Source organism: Pongo abelii, chromosome 5 (assembly GCF_028885655.2).
Source record: "Pongo abelii isolate AG06213 chromosome 5, NHGRI_mPonAbe1-v2.0_pri, whole genome shotgun sequence".
NCBI lineage: Eukaryota > Metazoa > Chordata > Mammalia > Primates > Hominidae > Pongo > Pongo abelii.
The window spans coordinates 132,391,334-132,414,868 of record NC_071990.2 but is presented as its reverse complement, the minus strand read 5'-3'; the positions used below and the strand labels follow the sequence as shown (position 1 = coordinate 132,414,868).

At 38.0% G+C, this 23,535-nt stretch overlaps 1 protein-coding gene across 32 annotated transcripts in view; it reads left to right on the top strand.

Moving 5' to 3' along the window:
- Nucleotides 1-23,535, top strand: part of EPB41L2 (erythrocyte membrane protein band 4.1 like 2) — a 223,396-nt gene that overhangs the window by 174,291 nt on the left and 25,570 nt on the right. For 4 of the 32 annotated variants that reach the window (XM_024247823.3, XM_009242251.4, XM_024247824.3 and 1 more), the window contains 3 exon segments: nt 3,623-3,795; nt 21,283-21,405; nt 23,228-23,326. In XM_024247823.3, the coding sequence (XP_024103591.1) occupies nt 3,623-3,795; nt 21,283-21,405; nt 23,228-23,326 (395 nt within the window). 32 annotated transcript variants of the gene reach the window in all.

Here is a 23,535-nt window from a genome sequence, read left to right as displayed (position 1 = left end):
TAGTTATTAAATCCTGAAATGTGCAAGGGGATGGTGAACTGTGCTTTAAACAAATTTCCAGAATTCTGGAAATGATTTAAATTCAGTTGATTGTTAATGTGCTATCACTGCTAAAGTATCTTTTAGCTCTTCAATAACTGAGCACTTTTCTAAGTAAATCTGAAGAATGTGCCAACCCATGTAAATATTTCCCAAGCCTTGCCCCTTGCCACAGAGAATTTATACAAGTGCTGAATAAATACAGTCACTGTTGTTTAGTGCCCTGAGAGAAATCATTGCTCTTTCTGGAACACTATCTATTTTCAACATTTGTTTGAAACTATGAGGCTGTATAACTCTTATATTGCAAAGTTTGGCATTTAAAAAGAGCAGTAAAACAGCATTTTCTTTGAGGTATACAAACTGTGCTCAAGGAAATCCACCATCTTGTATGGGTAGTTAGTGCAGAGGGTTACAGGAGGTCTGTATCTGAAAACAATGATTTTTACAAGTAAAAACAACAAACATGGCACAGTAATCCATTATTTTTCTCTTTGTGTTTTGGAGGCCGTAATTCATCAGATGGGTAAGTCATCAAAAGGATTATTGTGTTACTGTGAAAAATAGGAGGCTTTTAATGCCAATACATGACCAGACAGCCAGTGAACTCTTTGATTAGGGCTTATAGTCTCCGTTTTTTCTGCCAAAGCAAAGCTAGGCTGTAACCTGGCACTGAGCTTTATTTTCTTTACCGCTGCTTATCAACATACCATTTGTTGTTGTAGTCCTCATGTATTGTGTTTTCTTTTTCCTGTTTACTTCTTAAGTAAGGCTGGAATAATTTAGGTATATTAGCCTCACTTTAAACTTTGGCAAGTTAAAATAAATCCTCTTATGATTACATAGCAAGTGAAAACCGGGATTCAATCTAAAGATCAAATATCAAAATGAAAATCAATGTAGAACAGCTGTTTTAGGACAGGGAGTCTCCTCCGAGATTAGAAAATCAAACCCCAAAGAAGACAAATCAGTCATTTAAGAGAACCAACAACCAAGATACATTTGGGGGTTGAGGAACCAAGTGATTTCCTGAAGGTGGAAAGTATAATGAACAGGGACATTACTTAGATAGGATCGTCAGGAAAGGAAGGCCTATTTGAGGAGGAACCAGGTCAGTTGAGACTTGAAGGATGAGAAGGAGGCAGCCAAGGAAAGGACAAGAGATATTTAATAATAAAGCGTTCCAGCTGGCAGAGGCAGCAACGATGAAGCTATAAGGCGAGGGAGAGCTGGATACATTCCTGGAACAGAAAGAAGGCAAGTGTAGTCAGAGCTTAGGAAGTGGCGGGAGAGGTAAGCCTGGGTCAGGTCATGCAGGGCCTTGGAGCCCATGGTGAAGAATGTGGTTTTTATTTATTCCGTGTGCTCTAGGAAACCATTGAAGGGTTTATGTGGGTTTATGTGCACGCAAGAGCACAGTGTTACCTTTTTAAAAAAAATCATTTGATGCAAGAGAACAATTAGATTGAGCGAGGAAGCAGGCAGGCCGGCTAGGAATGGTCCAGGTGAAAGCGATGGTGGTCTTCCCTTTAGTGGGAGTAGGCCAGTTAGCCATTTGGTATCGTGGGCTCTGTGCCAGGGCCTACAAGCTTCTTAGATGTTTAAAACCTGAATAAATGTATCAGCTTCAAAATACAAGAAACTGCATGCTGAAATTAATAAGTGTTTAAAAGTATGCAAAATCAGCATTTTGTCAACTTTATTTAATAACTTTTAATTTGATATTCAAATTTTAATAGCATTACATTTGAAGCCATTTCTAGGTCAGATTTTTTCATTTTGCAAAATTTCTGAGTATGTATAATAGGTGTGTAGAAATCATAATTGTAAGCAAAAGAATTAATCATAGCCATATACTTTCCAAGGGAAAATTATTTAAATCTTGTTAGAGGTTTTTTTATTAAAAAACTGCTGGAGGCCAGGCGTGGTGGCTCACACCTCTAACCACAGCACTTTAGGAGACCAAGGAGGGCAGATCACAAGGTCAGGAGTTTGAGACCAGCCTGACTAACATGGTGAAACCCCATCTCTACTAAAAATACAAAGAATTAACCAGGCGTGGTGGCACATGCCTGTAATCCCAGCTACTCAGGAGGCTGAGGCAGGAGAATCGCTTGAACCTAGGAAACAGAGGTTGCAGTGAGCCGAGATTGCACCACTGCACTCCAGCCTGGGTGACAGAGCGAGACTGTGTCTCAAAAACAAACAACAACAACAACAACAACAAAAACCGCTGGAAAATAACTATACTTAATGTAAAATGCAAATTTATTCTAATGTTGACTATGATTTGATATGGGCATTCAAAGTATGAGTACTTAAGGGCTGCGAAAATCTCCACAAGGCGAGGTGGTAGAATTAGAAATGGAAAGAACTGGCCACATTTAGAAATATATACAAGGACCTTGTTGGACTTGCTGGTGTTGAGGGGTGAAGGTAGAGTCCTGGAAGATGTTCACATTCCCAGTTCAAGCAAATGGGAGCAAATATGAGAAGAGCATTTTGTGAAAAAGGCAAGACTGGGAAAGAATAAAGTTTTAGACAGGGCAGGTGAAGGCTGTGGATTGAGAGGTATCTTGGGATACATGTATTCAAAGTGCTTGAGGCCTCTCAAGTTCAGTATGGTAGTTCACACACAATCCTGCCCTCCAAGAGCTTGCAGTCTAAAGGTGTTTGTGTTGACCAGGCTTCACTTGGAACATGCAACCAGAGTAAACTTCATGGTGTCCGTAGAGTACTTTTTATGTAAAGTGAAATGACCTTGTGGTAGTTCTGTTGTTTGGGGAGGAGCTACAGATGGCCAGAGGTCCTGCCACCTAGTACTCACTTTGCCTTGCTGATGTTTGAGGTAGTCTTGGTTTGATCTGCAATATGACAGAATTTTCAATACAATATACATTTCTGCCTATCTGTAGGAGAGAAGAAGAGAGCACATGAGGGCCAGATTTTCTGGGATGAGGGAGGTGTGTATGTATAGATTTACCATAGTTCATGTTGAGACATTGAGGAAGGGGATTAAAAAATAAAAAATATTAAACATAAATACAGAAGTTGAAATCCCTAAAATTTACCTTTACTGTCTTTTATTTACTATTTTATCTTTTGAATGGTATTCAAATTAAAGGTTCCTTTATGGAGCAATTCTTAAAACTTATTGGAGCAAATCATCTTAATAATTGCATAATCATTTGTTGCAATAGATAGATTCAGAAATAAATCATAGGAGACCAAAGAGTTAAAATACTACTTACCTTGTAATTCTGTTTGCCTTAACTCTGGTGTTTCAGCTGGTCTTAGAGCTCCTCCTACTGGCCAGTCCCATGATCTGAGTTTTTCTTCCCAATACCTGTGGTTTGAGACCCTGGTGTAGTTCAGTGCATTAAAATTCAGAATACTTTCAGAATTTGGTAAACGTTTAAAAATTAGTTTATTTTATATGGTGGGTATTTTCAGAGCTCAAGCAATGTCTCTGTTCATGTTCACTATTTATATGCTGCCTGTTTATCTCTTTAAGGGGGAAATTTTCCATGAAATTGAGGATTCACATGTCCTAAAATAATCCAAAATTGTCACTCTTTACTAGCTCCGATTGGTGTCGTGGACCAAAGTCTTATGAAGGATTTTCCTGGCGCTGCCAGGGAGATTTCAGCCTATGGCCCTGGAGTTGTCAGCATTGCCGTGGTACAAGATGGGGACGGCAGGAGGGAAGTGAGAAGCCCAACTAAAGCCCCCCATTTGCAGCTCATTGAAGGAAAGGTATGGTAAAGTAGCACAGTATGTGGTTTTAAACATTTACTTAACCTAGAGGGTATCTGTTGTATTTTCTGTTTCAGAAATCAAGTATTTAAAATTAGTTGTTCTATGTTCTCTGTTGGTCATTTCTGTTTTCAAATATGCATAGTGGACTCTGACCTTTGTTTGATTGTTGTTCAAAGCAGAATATTTCAATGTAAATTATTTTAATGCAAGTAAGTAATTTACTGGCCTTTTTGACTGTCCTCATAATCACCTTATCTAATTGAATCCTGAAACTAGAAAAGCTATGATGATTTGAAATTTATTTTTGGTTTGGTTGAAGTAAATTTTAAAATGTAGCTTCTTGATTATTTTATTGACTTGAATTTTTTGACATCACCAAAGATAATCTTTATGAACAAATGTATTCATTAATAATCTATAATTAATGAAATTCTCAAGAAAAGGTAATTGTTTTGTGAATAGAGAGTGAGAACATGGTGTGTTGCTTTTGGCTTTATCTTGTGCGTACACCATGGTGAAATGGAGAAGTAACCCATATTGTGTTTTCAAATGTGTCACTGTTATCTTTTGTTACCTTGGGCAGTAGCATCACTTGAATATTGATTTGAGAAGCCTTTGAATTCTTCAGATCTCTTTTCTGTGTCTGCACAAAGCAACTTTTTTTTGCATGCAACATTGGAAGTAAGCACAGATAAAAACAAATGAATCCATCATATTGATTCATAGTGTTTTCTATTTTATTTTTTTTATTTTTTTTTGAGATGAAGTTTCACTCTTGTTGCCCAGGCTGGAGTGCAATGGCTCGATCTCAGCTCACTGCAACCTCTGCCTCCCAGGTTCAAGCGATTCTCCTGCCTCAGCCCCCCAAGTAGCTGGGATTACAGGCGCCTGCCACCACGCCCAGCTAATTTTGTATTTTTAGTAGAGACGGGGTTTCGCCATGTTGGTCAGGCTCATCTTGAACTCTTGACCTCAAGTGATCCACCTGCCTCAGCCTCCCAAAGTGCTGGGATTACAGGTATGAGCCACTGCGTCCGGCTGTATAGTGTTTTCTAAATTTTAACTTTGAAAATTTTTTAAAGACATAAATGTATAAAGACTTGCTAGATGAAGTAGCTGCCAGTGCCTCAGGAATTCCTGCACTGATAGCCTCTGAGGCTCAGCATGGAGAAGGTCTCAGGGACCACCACATGGGCCCAGTCTTGTGCCACAAGGTCAAGTGCTACCTGTATAGCAAGTGACATCAAATCATCGACACTCCATCGTTAAAGAATTTGTGACTGTCATATGGAAAAATTATTTGGTTGGGAATTCAGTTAAAAATAACAGAAATTGTGTCCAACAAGGTTTCTTTCAATTGCTGACAAGTTGTCAGGATAGTTCTTTAAAGATTTTGCTAACAAGGCACCCAGGAGAGTGACTGCTTACATCTGAAACAGAAGAGCTCAGCATTTCAGAATATCTCTGTTCCATTTTGCCTAGTTAACTTGACATATCTAGTTATTTTCCTTAAAAAATGAAAAAGTTCTTTTAAATTTCAAAGGAAATCCTGCTTGTCTTCAGCAAACAACTGGGTACACTGGCATTTTTGCTAATGCTTTGAATGTCAGCAACCAGGTTTAAAAGTAAATAATGCTGTTTGAGTTTCATGGGATCTATTTGCAACCAGTTTGAAAATAATTAAATGGGTCAATATGTATAAATTTTATGTGACACAAGTAGTCTAGTCTTTTCTCTTTAAAAATGGGTCATTTAATTCATTTCTAACTACACTGTGTTAATATGATCCCTCCTTTAAAGTAATCGTTTTCACTAACTACTCATTTTTTCTTTTGTCCTCTTTCTCTCTTGCATCTGTTTTTCCTTTGATTGTGTCTGTTGTGTAATTTCATGTTCAATCACGGGTTTGCACTTGAGAATAGACTGTTTCCATGTGCCCACCTTCACCTCTCATCCACCGTACTCCATCTTTTTCCCCAAACCTATTGCCTGTCCCTGAAATGGACTTGCTTTCAGACATTTCAGAGGAAGACCCCTTTGGGGAGGCTGACCAGATCACACTAGACAGCTTAGAGCACCTTTCCACAGGTGAAACATCTGAACAGGGGGATTCTGAAGTTGCCATGCCTGATTTGGTCTTGGATTCTGCCATAGCCCCTTCTCAGCCTGACTGTCCTTCTCCCATCCGTGGGAAGACTCTTAAAGCAGCTGACAACAGTGATTCTGAGTTTGGTTACTTCTCCTTCAGTTTCTCCAAATGTTTTCCCTCCGGCTTCCCCAAATGTTTTCCCTCCGGCTTCCCCTCCCTTCTTGATGAAGATGGATATCTTGCTTTCCCCAGCCTCCCCAAGGTCTGGGTCTCCTTCCTCCCGGCTGGTGTGCAGCACTATGTCCCAATCACCTCCCCTTCATTCATTCCTTCCCTTATCCTCATCTTTGGGCTACTTCTGTCTGCTTCTCAGTCAGTTCCTTTTTCTCTTGCCTTTTCCCTTCCTCTGGCTCTATCCCTCTGCTATCTGGAGGCTAAAGCCGCCTCCTTTAATGTTTCTTATGACTGTGACTTGAATGACAAACTAGAGGAAGAGGAAGTAGTTGCTGGCATGCCTACATAAGCTCAGTTTGTGGAGTCAACACAATACACTTTATCTTAAACCCTTCCTAATATAGAGTGTAAATGTGTGCATACATTTCACAACTGATTACCCTCAACATAGTAGTACCTGCACATTTTCACACACACAATATTTTAGTGCATGAGAAATAAGTGTAGACACTTCTCCTTCATTGATACCATTGACCAGGTCCACACATTCTAAGTTAGGAGCGTAATTGTAGGATTATTTTACAAATATCTAGATCAAACTAGATTTGTAACAGAAGGTGTCGGGGAAGAGGGAAGGAGGAGGGAACCTGTATTGCCCGTAACAATCCATACAGGGTCTCTCCATTTTGCAAACAGATATTAATGCTGTTCCTTTAGGATGAAACCTTTTTGTTTTGATATAGAACTTATGATGCAGTGGACATAACTGTTCTTGATGTATATTAGTAGAATTCCTTAGTACTGTTATTTCTCTTGTTGGAAACCCAAGTGTGTTCTAGCATCTATGAGGATGTATCTGTAACCTTTACTACTGACATTTGTAAGTCTAATCTCAAAAGCTCCTTATCTCCATATTATTGTAGTGTTTGGAGACCAGATGAATTTTAGCTAGTTTTTTTTTCTAACCTTAAATTATGTAATTATATATAAGAGTCACTGTAGGGTATTTTATAAGGAAGGTACTATTCTGTTGTCTTTAACGTATATGAAAAGTGAAACATGGCTTTTTGAAAATTTAGACTATATAACACTAAGATTGAGCCTCTTAGTGCTCTTTTATTTAAAATTAGGTGTTTGATTTGAGGATTTTTACCCCTATATAAGGCAAATTTTTTTCAAGTATCCTACCTCTGTGCTACTAAGTCAGCATTAACATGTAGAATATATTTTTGATTATTTTGTTAAATGTGGCCTGATGATTTAGTGCCTCATATTCTGTGGATACTAACAATACATAATTTAGAACAAACCTAAAGAAAAATGTAAAGATAATGCAGTGAGTATGCATTGTAGGAGAAACCACAGTTGTTAAAAGTTTACCTGAGGAATATCAAAGATCAACATTTTGGGAAATTAAGTGTTGACCAAGGAGTTGGAAGATGTTTCTTAACAGATTTTTGAATGTCTGTGTCTCATTTTTCACATCTGATAAAGACTGAGCTCCTTGCTTACCTCTGAAAAATACTATGAATGGTTAAAAAGGTAAGCCGTTTGAACTCTCAGATTTGACACTATCATCCTAATTAAGAAGGAAAAGGATATATATTAGGAATTAACCTGTAAAGGTTAAATGATTTGCCTTTGATAAGGGAGTCAATATTTTTATTCTCACCATTTTTTCCCTTGAGTCAAAATTCAGTCAGTATTTGGTAGTTTTAAACTTCTACATTCATTCTTTTGAATCATCAGATATTGAGAAATGTCCAACTATGAAAAGCTGTTCTTGTTTAAAGAATTTTATGTAAGTGGTTATATTTCAAAGATTATTTTTAAATACCCACCATTTTAATATGAAACTAGTTAAATAAGCCAATCCCCCTCCCCCAGCCAGAAAAGAAATCCATATTTAACAAACTAAATCATAGGTTGAACATTTGTTCCCCAACATAAAGCTAAAAACAAATTTTACATCATTACACTCTACCCCATCACTAGTTGTTTAGACGTTTCAAATTAGAACAGATTGAATTATGCCATTTTTGCACTCTCATATTTTTGTTCCTGAGTACAAAATATTCAAAAGCAGAGCATAATCTAGGGACTGAGAAAGAGTGAAGCTTCCATCCTCCATTCCACCTTTGCAAAGGATCATTTCCATCATTCATACAACACTGTAGGTGAAGAAAGACCAAAGAGGCTTAATATTCTGCATCTTCTGAGGGCCTCACAATAAAGGTTGGTAACACTGGTTCACCATTTAAGTTCAAATACAGCTTCTTTGCACTGATGGTAGAGTTTCCACTAATACTCCCCTTCTTTCTGGCCATTTGCTGTGTGACTTTTCAGGCGAAGATGGAAGAAGAGGAAACACAGCTGGAAGAGGTGGCTGAGTTTTCCCTAAAGTTAAACATCTCATGGCTGCTGCCTGCCATTAGTATGGTGCGGGGAGGGTCCACTTGCAGGGTTTATTTGTGAGTTGTGTTTGTTGTGGCTTTAAGTTCATAAGATTTGTATTCCTCTTTTATTTTAATGTCTTAGACTGTCGAACTCTGGGTCATTTTGGTGCTTGCTGATTGATACACTTATGTTTATTTGCCTTTTCCCCCCTGTGTGTGATTTAATTTCACAGAAAAATTCCTTGAGAGTAGAAGGGGATAATATTTATGTCAGACATAGCAATTTAATGTTGGAGGTTTGTATAATCTAAAAAAACAACTCTGTCCTAATGGCTGCCCGGCTGCTGTGGACGGGAGGTCACGCCTAGGCTGGCTGGCAATGTTCTTCAAGCACGGTGCATGCAGTGCATGGGGGAATTCAACTCGGGAGTGCATGTTACCAGCCTGACGGTGTTCCTTTCAAGTGGCTTAGGCAGGACTGTATCTACTAGAAGTTCTCAAAGTGACAAGTGGGAAAAAGAAGTTTAGTTAAATGAATCAAGTTTTTATCCAGTACTCTTGAAGTTGTTCTACAAGTAAACCTATTCTCTCCTAAAGGGTTAACCCTAGGGCATCAACCTGAGGTAACACAATCTCATCCTTAATATATATTAACTAGAACAGAGATTTGTTTATTGATCTGGCATTAAATCATTTGACTGTTGATCTTGATCTGTGCCCACTTTTTTTGTTTTTTTGGTTAAAATCCATGATTGGGAATGTGGTCCACTTTCAGTATTCTGTTTGGGAATATGCTAATTAAAGGAATTATTTTAATTAGAAAGAACAAGCAAAAGTGAGAGAGAAGGAAAGGAGAAAAAGAAAGCCCAATCACCCAATTATGAATGTAAAATGTAAAATATGTTCCCCGTGTCACATGAGAACATTTTTTTTTTCCCCTTCTTATTTTACAGTAGTATGTGGCAATGTATTCAATGGAGAACTGCAGCTCTCAGTAATCTGACTAATCTGTTTGGTTGCTTTTGGCAGCTTGGTAACTGATGGAAATGTATTTTTGCTTAACTTACTAAAATGCTGTACAGTGTAATAAGTAACATTGCTTTGAACCAATGCAAGAAATGTGCCTGATCTCAAGCCACAGTCATTTTTCCATGCCATGCAAAGATTTTTAGATTTTCATGAGTTTTTGCAAATGGCTATAGAAGCTCATAGATGAGCTACTATGCTTGTGCATGAATATGGAATATCTAATTTTATTGGTTGCATGACCTGTTCCTTAAAGTGGGATGAAAGCTATAATCCACAGGTGGCCCTATGATTTTTGAAATATAAATAAATATTTAAAATTTGGTTAAAACAAATACTATTTATGAGAGCCAGTCACAAAAAATTCCACAAATACCATTTATCAGGGCCTGCTCCCATGAAAATGGACCTGGTAGTTTTTCTTGTATATTTGTCTGTATAAGGACGATCTGGCAATTGCGGAGGCTAGACCCCACTTTTGTGCTTGGCAAGTGCATGAGACCAGTCTGTGGTTCATTTATTTTATAAAGAGGCTAAACAGAAGCAGCCTCTGGAAGCAGTAATTTTTATTCCTTAAGAATTAAAAGCCACCACTGGAATTTCCTGAAAACAAACAAACAAACAAAAAACCTTGGCTTTTCCAGCTGGGGGATGATCATGGTTTGGCTTTTTCTTCCAGCCAGTGTGCTTCTGAGTCTCTACCTTCCTCTATTTTGTACTTGATTTCCTATGTTCACAGAATGCAATTTTAGGAGTAGTCCTAATCAGAAAGGTAAATTTGCTGGAACAAAGTCATAGTCTGAGTTTCAAATCCAGGTACTGGAAGGAAGTGTTATTAGCCATTTTGATGATCAGTTCCATGTCATCTTTCTAATAATGTAATAAAAATCCTAAACAGAGAAGAAATCAGAACCCTTTAAAATGTAAATCATTGAAGAAGTACGCATTGACTTGATTTTCAAATTTTGATGAATTCATGAACTTATTCATAGATAATAATATGGCTTTAGAGACTTGGCATTTTTCTTGCTTTACTATGGGTTTTTTTAAATCATAAGTTTGCTTTGTCTTATTTTTTGGTTTTATTTTTGTCCTACTGGGTTTTTTCCTTTTGGATTTTTCCCCCCTTTGTTACGTTACATATTGCTAGGAACTGGATAAGGCCCAGGAGGACATACTGAAACATCAGGCTAGCATTAGTGAACTCAAGCGCAATTTTATGGAATCCACACCTGAGCCGCGCCCTAATGAATGGGAAAAACGACGTATCACACCTCTGTCCCTACAGACACAAGGGGTATGTCATTAGCTATTTGTTGGCTCTGTCTCACTCCAGTTGCTCAATAAAACTTAAATTGTTAATCTCCTATGTTGAGTCTAGGGAAGTTACAAAATGTTCCCATTTAATTATTTTTATGTAATTACTAACAATTTTTTAAATACTAAATATTTATTAACAATGTAATAGTTATTGGCCTAGTTCTTAGGTAAATTGCATGAGTTTCAAAATACTTTTGAAATAGTTTTAGGATAATTTCACTGTTTTACTCAGGTAAATTGGGAGTAGTAATGAATTGTTATATAGGACAATTTAGAAAATAAGCCTTTTAGTTACTGATATTTGAAATAGGGAAATTTACTTAGTATAAATAAAGGAATATAGACTATCTTTAGAGTGGTTTAAGGTTATTACTGTGAGGAAAATGAGTTTAACTTAGCTTTAAAGACCGATGAGCCCTGTTGAAATCTTGAAAAATATTATATATAATACGACTTTGTGTTGAAACTCCCTAGTAATGAAATGTTAGAATTGTGTTTTAAGAACGTTTTTTCAATCATAACATTTCTCCTCACTTATTCTATTTCTTTTCATGGTTTACTTCTCCCCACCACTGATATGAGTACATATTGCCTTCAGGATATATTCTCAATATACTTCTCCACTCATTGTCATCCACATCTGTGCCTCTAGGATTCTTCCAAATCCCTCCTGTTATTGACCAAGAACTTCCATGGCCTCGTTTATGATACTTGAGCGGACAGTGATCATACTATATTTAATCTGTAGTTTAAAAAATGGTATAAAGATGTTACCCTACAATTTCATCTTTTTCCTTTCAGCATCTAGTCTGGCTTGAATGTCGCCAAATTGTAGACATTGATTTAGATATTCTAGTGCTATTTTTATTCACCTTTCCTTAGAAAGAAAAGCTGTTAGTTGCTTTAAATTTCTAAGTTTGTGCCATTGGAAAAGAAAGCTCTTTAAGAACAGATGAGCAAAAAGAATTGCTGAACTGAAACACAGAACTTTTGAAAATATTAAGACATGCATGGTAGAGTCTTATGAAGTTGGATACAACTTCAGTTCTTAGTTTCAGATTTTTCTGAAGATGATAAAAAATGTCAATTTCAGCAATCTATTCCAGAATATTGTGTTTTCTGGAGAAAGGTTATGATGCCATGCCAAGGTTTTTGCCTTCCATTATGTGCCGCTTCTCCTGGTGTGTGTCATTGACCCACACTGGGTCAGTGTTTTATGTTTGTGTTGCTATAGGTGTAATGTATGTGTCTTATTTGTTGATTATGTCTATTGTTTAAAACAATAGAGAAAAGGAGACCATCTTTTCAAGGATATTTTATCCGTGAAGGAGAAGTACCTGATGCCAACAACACGGACAGTTGAAGAAAAAGCTCAGGAGACGGACAAGGTGTTCACCTTGCACCCTTGGATCTACTCTTGCTTTTTCCCCTTTTCCTTTTGTTTCTATCCACAGCCATAAGATTTCTTTTTTCCTGTGTGTCATACTAAAATTTTTTTGAAATGATTTTTGAGCATTTAAAAAGTTAAATCCCCTGTGTATAGAAGCATAGGATTGTTGGATGAGAAATACCATATTGCAGAAGCACTTGAAAAGTCAAAATTTGAAATACAGAAACATCAACCAATTTAGGTGATAAGTGGTTCCTAATTTGATGTATGTGGCTGACAGTTGGGAAACTGATTTCATGTGAAAATGCACTGTTTGTACAATACTTATGCATGCCGTGTTGTTAAAATAACCACTTATGTGCCTTAGATTATGAGTTTACTAATTACATATGGAAACCTTTTGAGTTTTCATTTGTAAGATTTTTAATGGGAACAAAGATTTTGATGCACCATAGCAGCCCCTCAACTCTCTCTCTGCTCCTGCATGTGTGACATTTCTGACATTGGTGAGGAAGTTCACTTTCCATTGCTTTTACATCCTCATTCTTCTCTTTCTACTGATTTTACTTAGCCAGATGGTCAGTCTGTTATTTGCTGGGACTGGAGAGCTTGGAGTCTAGTGGAGGAGACATGGAAATAGTTAATTAGAAAAGTTTCTTTTCTTTTCTTTTTTTTTTTTTTTTTTTTGAGATGCACTCTTGCACATTCGCCCGGGCTGGAGTGCAATGGCGTGATCTCGGCTCACTGCAACCTCCACCTCCTGGGTTCAAGCAACTTTCCTGTTTAGCTGGGATTACAGGTGCCCGCCACCAAGTCTGGCTAATTTTTTTGTGTTTTTAGTTGAGACGGGGTTTCACTGTGTTGATCAGGCTGGTCTTGGACTCCTGACCACGTGATTTGCCCTTCTTGGTCTCCCAAAGTGCTAGGATTACAAGCGTGAGCCACCACACCTGGCTGGTGATTAGAAAATTTTCTAATTGGTACTTGGAAAGTTTCAGACACTAAGAAGTAAATGTTAAGAAGGTGAAATACAATGTTGTGTTAGGAGGGGATTAGGAAGACGGTTTTGTCATTGTGGTCGGGAGGAGATGACATTTGAGTTGAAACCTTAATGATAACCAGGTGGACATGTGAAAATGTATCCACGTGTAAGGAAGAGCCACAACACAGGAACTGAAAGACCAAATGACAAGGGCTTGGTGAGCAAGGGGGAGCACGAAGGAAGGAAAATTCAAGGAGGTTAGACCCTAGGTCATGTCACGGTCTTAAAGGCCATGCTAACAGTTTGGAATTGTACAATAGGAATGATGGGAAAGCATTGGAGAGTTTGAAGGTGAGTAGTGGCAGAATCCCACCTGTGTCTGACAGAAGTCCCCCTGGCACTGGATGAGGAATAGATTATAGGGGCTGTGAATGAGAGCAGAGATTATTAATAAGGAAACAGTGATTCCTTTCCACAAAGTAGATTCTATTAATTGGTACAGAGTATTCATCAGAACACATAGCAGGGTTGGGAAAGGAGGCAAAATAAGTAGAAATAAGGAGTTTGTGGTCTAGTTGAGATGAAATATTTTCAGAACATTGCAAATGAGAAAGATAATGTCATGAAGCTAAACCAAGTGACATATTTATATACTTTAAAGGTTAGCCTGAAACCAAAGCCAATTAGACTTCATGTATATAATGAAGACTTTAATATCACATGCTTTGAAATATTATGTATTTTTGATAACCTATCCTCCAGAAGCAATCACATGGTATCATTCGATCTAATTTAAAGTGATGTCCTTGGGTTTTTGCAGTAGGCAACTTTGACATTTTAGTGGAGATGTTTAAAATTATTATCATTTTTTGGATCTCATGTTTTAGAAATGTACAGTATAAAATATCTTGCCATAGAAGTCACATTAAAGTGATGTTAATGTGAAATTTAAATCTGGAAAAGCCCCCAAATGGTTTATCTGTATTTGAAGTTACTTGTTTTTCTGTTCTTTTCCTCTCCAATACATGCAGGAAAATACATACTTTTTTGACATTCATATAGATATTGTTCTTATTACAATCATCCATTCATCTGTTTGCCCAGCAAATATTTATTGACCACCTACATTGTATCTTTTTTGTTTTTCTTCAAATAACATACTACTATTAGTTGAAAGTATGTGAGCATTTGTCTGTGGGAGTGTTTTGACTTTACCCAGAGTACCTTTTCAATTTCTGTCTTTGTTGTATCTTCATTTTACTGTTAATTCTGCAGGGGTTCTCGTTTATCTTTGAATTGTAATTCTTATTGAAAGTAAAATAAAAAAAATTATGCATAAGTATATAATTTGACCACTTTTCCAAATTTCTGTAATATCGGTTTTTATAGCTTTTTTAAAAAAAAAGCAGTAATAGTTTCTTTTTTTAAAAAAAAATACATTGAATTTTCAAAGTGGCTGTAGTTTGAATTTGAACAATTTTGAGAGTAGAGCAGAAAATTGGAAACTAAGTCATTTAGTCTTTAATGGGTAAATAACTCTATTGTAATCCTCTTAATGTGTTGTACGAATTATGATGACTTGAATTTGCATAGACTATTCTCTCCTGAGTCTAAGAGATTATATACATTGAGTTGTAAGGTACTTTTGAAGGTATGTCATTGGATAATGAAATGTGTGGCATTTCTTTAAATTCCCCAGTGATCTCTCACTGGGAAGGGCATCCCACCCACCCCCACTTCCCCTAGGGATGATGTAATCGTAGAGATGGTAATGAAGTTAAGTCAGTCCAAAAGCTTTTTTCTCTGCTGAATATTGCAAGTGCCTATTCGCCTCACCCTCCTCACCTCACTTTCTGCGCTCCTCACCCTTCTTAGCTCACGGTATGAAGGGGCCCCTTGGGAGCATCATTGATTTTTCTTTAAGATTTCTGAATAGTGGCCGGGTGCGGTGGCTCACACCTGTATTCCCAGCACTTTGGGAGGCTGAGGAGAGTAGATCACCTGAAGTCAGGAGTTCGAGACCAGCCTGGCCAACATGGCAAAACCCCCGTCTCTACTAAAAATACAAAAATTAGCTGGGCGTGGTGCTGCACGCCTATAATCCCAGCTACTGGGGAGGCCGAGGCAGGAAAATCACTTAAACCTGGGAGGTAGAGGTTGCAGTGAGTTGAGATCACGGCACTGCACTCCAGCCTGAGTGACAGAGCGAGACTCCGTCTCAAAAAAAAAAAAAAAATCTGAATAGTGGGGTTTATTAGGAATTATTCTCACACTTCTGACATGAGGGGGTGCTTCATGGTGACTCTTGAGTATTGACATTTCAAGTTTCTAAGGACAGTTCTGTTGTCCCTCAGGCAGGTTAGAAGCCATTGTTTAAGAGCCAGACACAGCTAAGTTAAATTTGCTTTAATGGTTTAATTTAGGGAGAAATAATTTTCACGTTGCTCATTGAGCTTTCAACTCTGAGTTTGTCTTCCTATTTTGAATTGTTTTTCTTTACCTGTTTCTTTTTGCAAAAAAAGGGGGCAGGGTAATTTATTCTGTGGCATATTTAGCACGCCTGAGGGAATGAATGTGGGCTACTGTCAGAATGTTTGTTGTACAGAGTTAAGGTGGTATTGAGGAGGGAGATTGTAGGAGTTGGAGTGGTGAGGGAAGGCCTTACAGAAAATACAGATGATGAAGTGGGCCTCAGGGAGGTTAGAAAACTGGAAAGGGGCACAGTGTGCAGAGAACGGCAAAGAAGGGCCTTGGAGGCAGGAGAGGGAGGACTGCCCAAGCTGTAACACAGGAATAAGCATTTCAAGTGTAGGGGCCACTGAAGAGGCCATTCCGTGCAGAGAAAGGCCAAGGAACTACCTCAAGAAATATATGAAATGGCGTTTAGGTGGGTCGGTTGTGTTCAGTTGGTGATCAGCCAAGCAATTTTCACTGGTTTCTGGAGGTCACAACTATCAAAGATTCTCAAGCAGGGTGGAAAAGCTGGTGCTCAAACCTCTGTATAAGCCTGCTGCAGAATCTTTCAGAATTCTCATCTTTTCTTTCATTTTATGCTGTTCTGTTGTTCTTTCTTGTGTAACCTTTCCTTTCTTTCAATAGGTCACTGCTGTCTGTTCTGACTTATTGCTAATTCTTTGCTCTTCCTTTTCTGACCTCTCTAGAGCCTAGAAGAGGAGATAACATCAATTTTGTTTAGTGAAAAGGGCTTTTCTGATAGCATGAAAGCCACCTTCACTTCAGCCACCACTTGGACAGCAGAGGGCGCTGTTGTGAGCGCTAATGCACCTTCTGAAAAGCTTTCTTCCTCGCCCTTCTCACACTTGCTTGAGGTGCATTTTACTTTGTTTCCCCTGTTACTAAAAGCCACATATGAGAGAGATTTTCATTTTTTTAAATATTCAGGCACCATTCCCTCCAGTGCTTTCATTGGTGAAATTAATTCTTCCTGGGAGAAACATTCAAGAAACAATGACTGAATTGGAACATGAAGAAAAGATATAGATTGGATGTCTCTCCTGCTTCTTTGGTCAAAGAAAAAAAAATCTGCCTAAATTCAGAGAATAATTTAAATCATTAAGTTCCAGAGTCTGGGCTGTTAAGCAGAGGGAAACCCTCAACCAGATGTGCTTTGCAGAGTTGACATTTTCAAAACCCCAAATTTCAGGCATCCTCTGATGGCATGTTATTTTTAAAATTCTGTTTATATGGAAAAAATCTGAAGTGCCTCCCATGCTCCATGAAATAATTGCTTTTGAATGACCCTAAGGAATTCCCTGAACTTGGGCAGAACCTATCCAGCCAATTGAGGTTAAGATATAACAATAATAGTAATTAACTGATCTATAATAATAATGAAATGTGTGTTTCAGAAATGTTCTGGTCACTGGATATGTTTATTATATGTAGTCATGGTTAAATGTTACCTGTTTATCAAAATAGATTGAGAGTTTTTTCAGTTTAATATCTAAAAACCTCTGAGTTTTCAATGAAACTGGAAAGATAGCTGTCTTCTGTTAGTAATGTGATTTACATGGTATTAATTTGGGTCAATGAAAGCATGCCCTTACCATGTGTTTAAGAATAATAGGGCAGGTCCAAGAGAGTTTGTGAGTAGACGTTGACAGTGCTGCAGAGACATGTGTGTGTGATGTTAGGATCTTCAGCTCATGGTTGTCCATGTGTCTGGGACAGATGAACTCAGCCCTGCTGTCTGTTATAGGCTCCAGTCCAGTTAGTACCTTGGCAACTTAACAACAATATCCAGAGGGCTCAGTGGTGTGGTGCCCTTCTCCATCCAGAATGGAGTCACTTTCGTGAATAAATAGGGCTCCTGGCTCTAGCTGAATTATTTTTAAGTTAGATCAATAGGCAGTAGTACCACCTAGAAGTAAAAAAGTTGGCCATTCTTGAGTTATATCATTGTAAAGCAGACTTTTTGTAAGTGTGAGAAAAATGTGAAGCTTTAAAAACCCCTCTGTACAAAAAGGTTTCCACCCTAGTTAATAATATCATAACATAGTAATTTGTTACTAATGTATTCAGTCAACAGATATTTATTGAACATTTAGGTGCTATATTACTCAACTGGAGTAAATTACTTTACTCCCAAGAAGCAGATGTCTGAAGGGGACAGAAGTGAACATGTCAAATAATAAACTTGACTGAGTTTAGATGTCAAAGATGCTAGTAGAGGAGCTAAATTGTAAGAGAAAACACTTGGAGCCACCACTGACACCCACTCTATTGTATAATAGGCTTTGCCGACTTACGATATGAGTTGGAATGTTAATAACCATTTCTGGAATGAACATTTTCATGTTAATAGCCTTCTGAGGCTAACTATAATTTTGCCAATTAAAACTTTTTTTTTTTTTTTAAAGAAAACCAGCAAAAAATAAAAGTGCCATCTCCTTGGTTCTATGTTCATTTAAGAATCAGGATTCCAGGCTAGACTTTATAGTCTGATTAAAACCAAAACTGTTACTAGGTTTTAAAAGTTAAATTTTTTTCTTTAAAATGATGAGTCAGCTTTGGTATAATTCAATTTTTGTAAACTGTTTTAACAACATAGGTAGAACTTATAGATATATCTATAATAAAAGCATTTTACTTCTTTGGGAGGATGCTGGCTGTTCTTGTGTTTTTGTGTCTTTTTGTAAGCTTTTTTGGCATTTGTCTTGATTGTCCTCTATGTGACCCTGAGCAGAGGTTTCTGTAGATGTTGATTCTTGCTGTTTTGTCTTTGCAGTGTCAGATGTTTTTTTCAGTGGTTGTTGAGGTAAAACTGTATTGATTTTGTGTCCTTGGTTGCTTTTTGTTCCGCAGACACGTGCTCCTGAGTCAGAAGGGCCTTGCACTGGAGCCAGGGATGCTGTTAAGGTTCTCCCCTTTTTCCATGTTAACACCATTGCCTCACGTTTCTCATTGCTCTCACGTTTGCCCCGCTTCCCTTTCAGTCAGCCATCATAATCATCTTTGTTTTTCTCCATGACATGAATCTGCCATCGGTTAATTTGGGTTTCCGTTGTTTTTATTTATTCATATATTTTTGTTTTCCCTCGTCCATCTTTTTTTGTACAGAGTTCACATGAGACTCTGAATATAGTGGAGGAGAAGAAGCGGGCAGAGGTTGGGAAAGACGAAAGAGTAATCACAGAAGAAATGAATGGTAAAGAGATATCACCTGGGAGTGGTCCTGGGGAGATTCGTAAGGTGGAGCCTGTGACACAAAAAGACTCCACCTCCCTGTCTTCTGAGAGCAGCAGCAGCAGCAGTGAGAGTGAGGAGGAAGACGTGGGAGAGTACCGTCCCCACCACCGAGTGACCGAGGGCACCATCAGGGAGGAACAGGAGTATGAAGAAGAGGTGGAGGAAGAACCCCGCCCGGCAGCCAAGGTAGTCGAGAGGGAGGAAGCAGTGCCCGAAGCCAGCCCAGTCACACAAGCAGGTGCCAGTGTAATCACATTAGAAACAGTGATCCAGGAAAATGTAGGTGCCCAAAAGATACCCGGAGAGAAGAGTGTACACGAAGGCGCTCTTAAGCAAGACTTGGGAGAAGAAGCAGAGGAAGAGCCACAGAAAGTTAACGGAGAGGTGTCCCATGTTGACATTGATGTTTTGCCACAAATTATTTGTTGTTCAGAGGTAAATGGGAGTCCCAGGTGGGAGCCAAACTCTAGAGCTGCTTCTCAGATGGGGAACTCCTGCCTTTCTTCTCCTGTCCTCCCGGTTCTTCAGCTTTTTTCAACAAGAATCTGATTTTTCTCTCTCATGGGAGGAAGGGGGAAGCACTGCTTTGTGGATTTTCTGCCCACTCAGTTCATGGGTTCCAGCTTCTCTGCGGCCACTGGACACCTGTAGGGTAAACTTTCCTACAAGCACCACATCAATTTTTCCTTCCCTTTTCACATTTAAATTTTTCTTTGCATGTTTTGGGTGTTTTCAACTGTTTTGTCTTCAGTTGCACTGCTTCCTCACACTAAATGCCTTTTTTTCCCCTTTTGGTTTAATTAGAAAAATGTATATGTAATGTTGAAAAAAAAATGGTCAGTGCTGAGTGCGTGTGCCCCTGATGTCATGATTGGGTTTGACTTCTTGGCTCATTCTTCAACTTCAGAGTTTTAGAGATGACAGCAGGCTCTGATTACCGTGGTTCTCTGAATGCAGTATCCAGCAGTGATGAGAATGTTATTTCTTGAATGCCACTGTGATTTCTGTTTTGGGATTCCAGGGGTTGTATGGTTTTGTGAAGAGCCTTTCCAGGCAGCCAGAGGCTAGGCTATTTGATAGGAGGATATCCTCGCTTCTCATTCTATCCTAATGTCAATTCTGGAGTATTTGCCAGATGATTATATGTTTTGTGGATTATCTATACATTGGACATGAATCTTTTTCTCTTCTCTTCAAAGAAGAGAACTTTTTGGTCACTAGGTGCAGTGTCTCTCATTTGGGAGTTAGGCTGAGGGAGGGTTTATTTCCTTGGGAATATTTCTTGATTTTAATATTAAATGCCCACAATACAGAGATTTATTTTGTTCTCTTCGATGGGATGGAAAATGTTGAAGTGACTTTGTCTTAAAATAATTAAGTGGATTTTAACCATGTTACTTTTAAACTTCTGTTTCACTTTAGAGAAGATTTTTCAAGAGTCTTTGAACACTTTGAACTATTCTGTGTTTAACATATCGTTACTCCTCTTTAAATAATTATGCCTGTTGAGAATGTTCTCTCAAAGAAAGTACTGCAGTATTTTGGTAGTAGTATAGTCTGGTGTTGCATTAATATTAAACATGCATACTCCGCAGACTACAATGTTAATAAGCCGTCGAATATTTCCTTTAATGTTTTAAATTGTTCAAAGCATTGGTGTAACATTGATGGAGTAATTTTAGATGGAGCATTTTAACTTAGGTAATACAGAAGAAACACTGCAAATTTTAGACAAGTATAACTGAAAACAGTAATACCTGAAGACATCCTTTCTGAAAATGGTGTGTCTGTTAACAATAAGGCAGAAAAGGTATTGTGGGCAGAAGAACAAATCTTAGCCTACCTAGCTGGCATGCCAGTTAAAGGCAGTGAGCCTTCACACAAACTATGTGGTCCTTTAAATTATGATAAAAATAGAGACAGGTCACTTCACATAGTTCATTCTATTTTCTTTTCAATTTATTATTACTTGCCCAAAGCTAAGGAGGGAGAGAGAGAGCAAGACAGAGAGAGAGTGTGTGTGTGTGTGTGTGTGTGTGTATCACTATACACTAGGCTTGACATAAAAGTAGTTTGGGACCATCTTAATTTAAAGAGTAACATAATTTAAGAAGCCATCATGTCAACTTATTTTTCATGTATGTGTATATACACATACACACATTCATATATATGTACGTATCTATGTACACATGTATGTGTGTGTATATATGATATATTTGAAGGAAAATTTTTCTTTTATTTCTTTTGTTTGTTTTAGGTTGTTTGCTTTTACTCTTTTCTTTTGTGCATGAGTGTGTCTTTGGATATGTTTCTTACTATTATTTGTGAAGGTTCCATTAAACACTTTTACTTTATTACCTCTAGAATTTATTTTTCCCTTCCTTTTCCACCTCAGCCACCAGTGGTAAAAACAGAGATGGTAACAATTTCTGATGCCTCACAAAGGACAGAAATCTCCACCAAGGAAGTCCCCATTGTCCAAACTGAGACCAAAACCATCACATATGAGTCTCCACAGGTACAAAAGCTCTAGACTTGGACTGTTCGAGCTCTTTTTTCCCTTAGTGTATCCATGTTTTCATTCTTTCTTCTCTTAGTTTACATGTTTCTGGCTTTGATGTAGCTTTTTGTATCTGCACTTTATAACTGTACTTCAACAACATAATTTGCTATGTTCTTCTCTTAGATTGAGACAGAGAGCTGCAATTAAATTGGTAACCCAGTAATTATAGGGGAACTGTACATATTATTTAGGACAGACAGTATCAATCTTGTTCATATGATTGAAAGCCATTTCTGGGTTGACATACCTAAGAATGTTTGTGTACACTTAGGAAACAAATTTTCTTGCAAAGTTTATCTGATATAATTCATTGATTAATAATAATCCGATCTAATTGTGGATGTGATTTAGGCTTCTTTCCCTCTCTAACTCCATGAAGACTGACCCAATCAACTCATTCTTGCTTGTAATAACACACATGCACACACATACACACACAGACACACACAGGCACACACACCTGTGCTTCTCCTTCATGTGGAATTATTTTCTAAAGACCTATGTAGTCATTCATATGTGAATGGTGATACCATGTGTCTAAATAATTATTAGATTTGTGTGTTTGATTTTAGGTTTTCACACATTGGTTCTGTAAAGATTTGGAATAAGCATTAAGATGTTTAACCTTAAGAATAACAAAAAAAGAGAAAGCATTCATTATTTCAAAATAGAATATAAAATAAATATTTTCTCCACTGAGAAGATGCACCTTCTGTGGTAGAATTGTATCATGGTGGAGGATGTCAGGTTATCAACCTCTCAGAATATTTTTTAAAAGGTTTAATGCATGCACGTGTGAAACGCATCTGAAAATTGTTTTGGATATGGCGTCCCTGTGTGTGCATTGATCCCACATAAGCACAAATAGGTTTCTTATGAACGGCTTGGCGGGGGAGCATTAGTCATGTGTCTGTATTGTGGTAAGTTGCCAGAATGAAGAAATACAGGTGCATGACCCAAGTTTGAAAGAGGTTTCCTCTTACAGTCAGAAAGGCTCTGGACCGTGCAGTTATTTCCTCGTGTCAGTGTCAGGAAACAGAAGGCAAATATGTTTCGTGATCTTAACATAAACTATTAGGCTGTTAATTTGCTTCATTGTTTCCCCTTGGAAACTCTAGAATCTTCTGCATCTTTCAATATCAAAGCAAACAAGTTAAAATCTATTTTAACATATGTATGGGATTTATATATATGTAGAGAGCACATGCGTATGTGCAGTATTGAAATATATGTGCCCATATATATGCTCACAACATACAATTACAGGAACAATGTAGTTGATAAAAACAATCTGCTAGAGGTAAGCAGATAACCAAATCATGCAGATTCAGTTTGTCCTAGTCAGGTTCTGTTGCTTGGTAATTTGATAAAATGTTTATCTATTTTTACCCACCTGTGCTTAAAAAACAACAAACTCAGCGCTTCTGGTCACTGTGGAAACTTCTCTGCCTGGCTCTCTAGTTTCATTTTCTAGCTTGTGCAAATGTCCTTCAGACAAATTCTGTCATAATTCCCTTGTAGCTTTCAGTCGCACCTCCTATGTCCATTCTTCTCTCTTTTCTCCACTCACACAGTTGAGTTTGCTTCTCCATGTGCACCTAGCCTTTTGCCTCTACTCAGTTTCAAATACCAGCCGCTCTCCTGGATGGTAATTACTACTGCAAACACGCAAACCACACAGATTTTAAAAGATGCATATTCGATGGGGTGGGGATCTTCTCTGACAACATAACGGAAGTTAAGCATTACTTTGTATTTTTCCCCCAACTATCCAAAGATTGATGGCGGGGCTGGTGGTGATTCGGGCACGTTACTGACTGCACAAACCATCACATCTGAGTCCGTGTCAACAACGACAACCACACACATCACCAAGGTAAAGCAATGCAGGGGATCATATGGAGAGGATGGTACATTACAGACAGAATCTTTTCTGAATTGTTTCTCTCTTCCTGTGCACACTTCCAGGTAAGATACAGACAGTGCCAGTGGAATCAGAATGCCTTGGTTTAAAGTATCCAAGAAATTAGGCTCCATTGACAAATGCATTCAAACCAAATTGCAATTTTGTGAAGTACAAGGGGG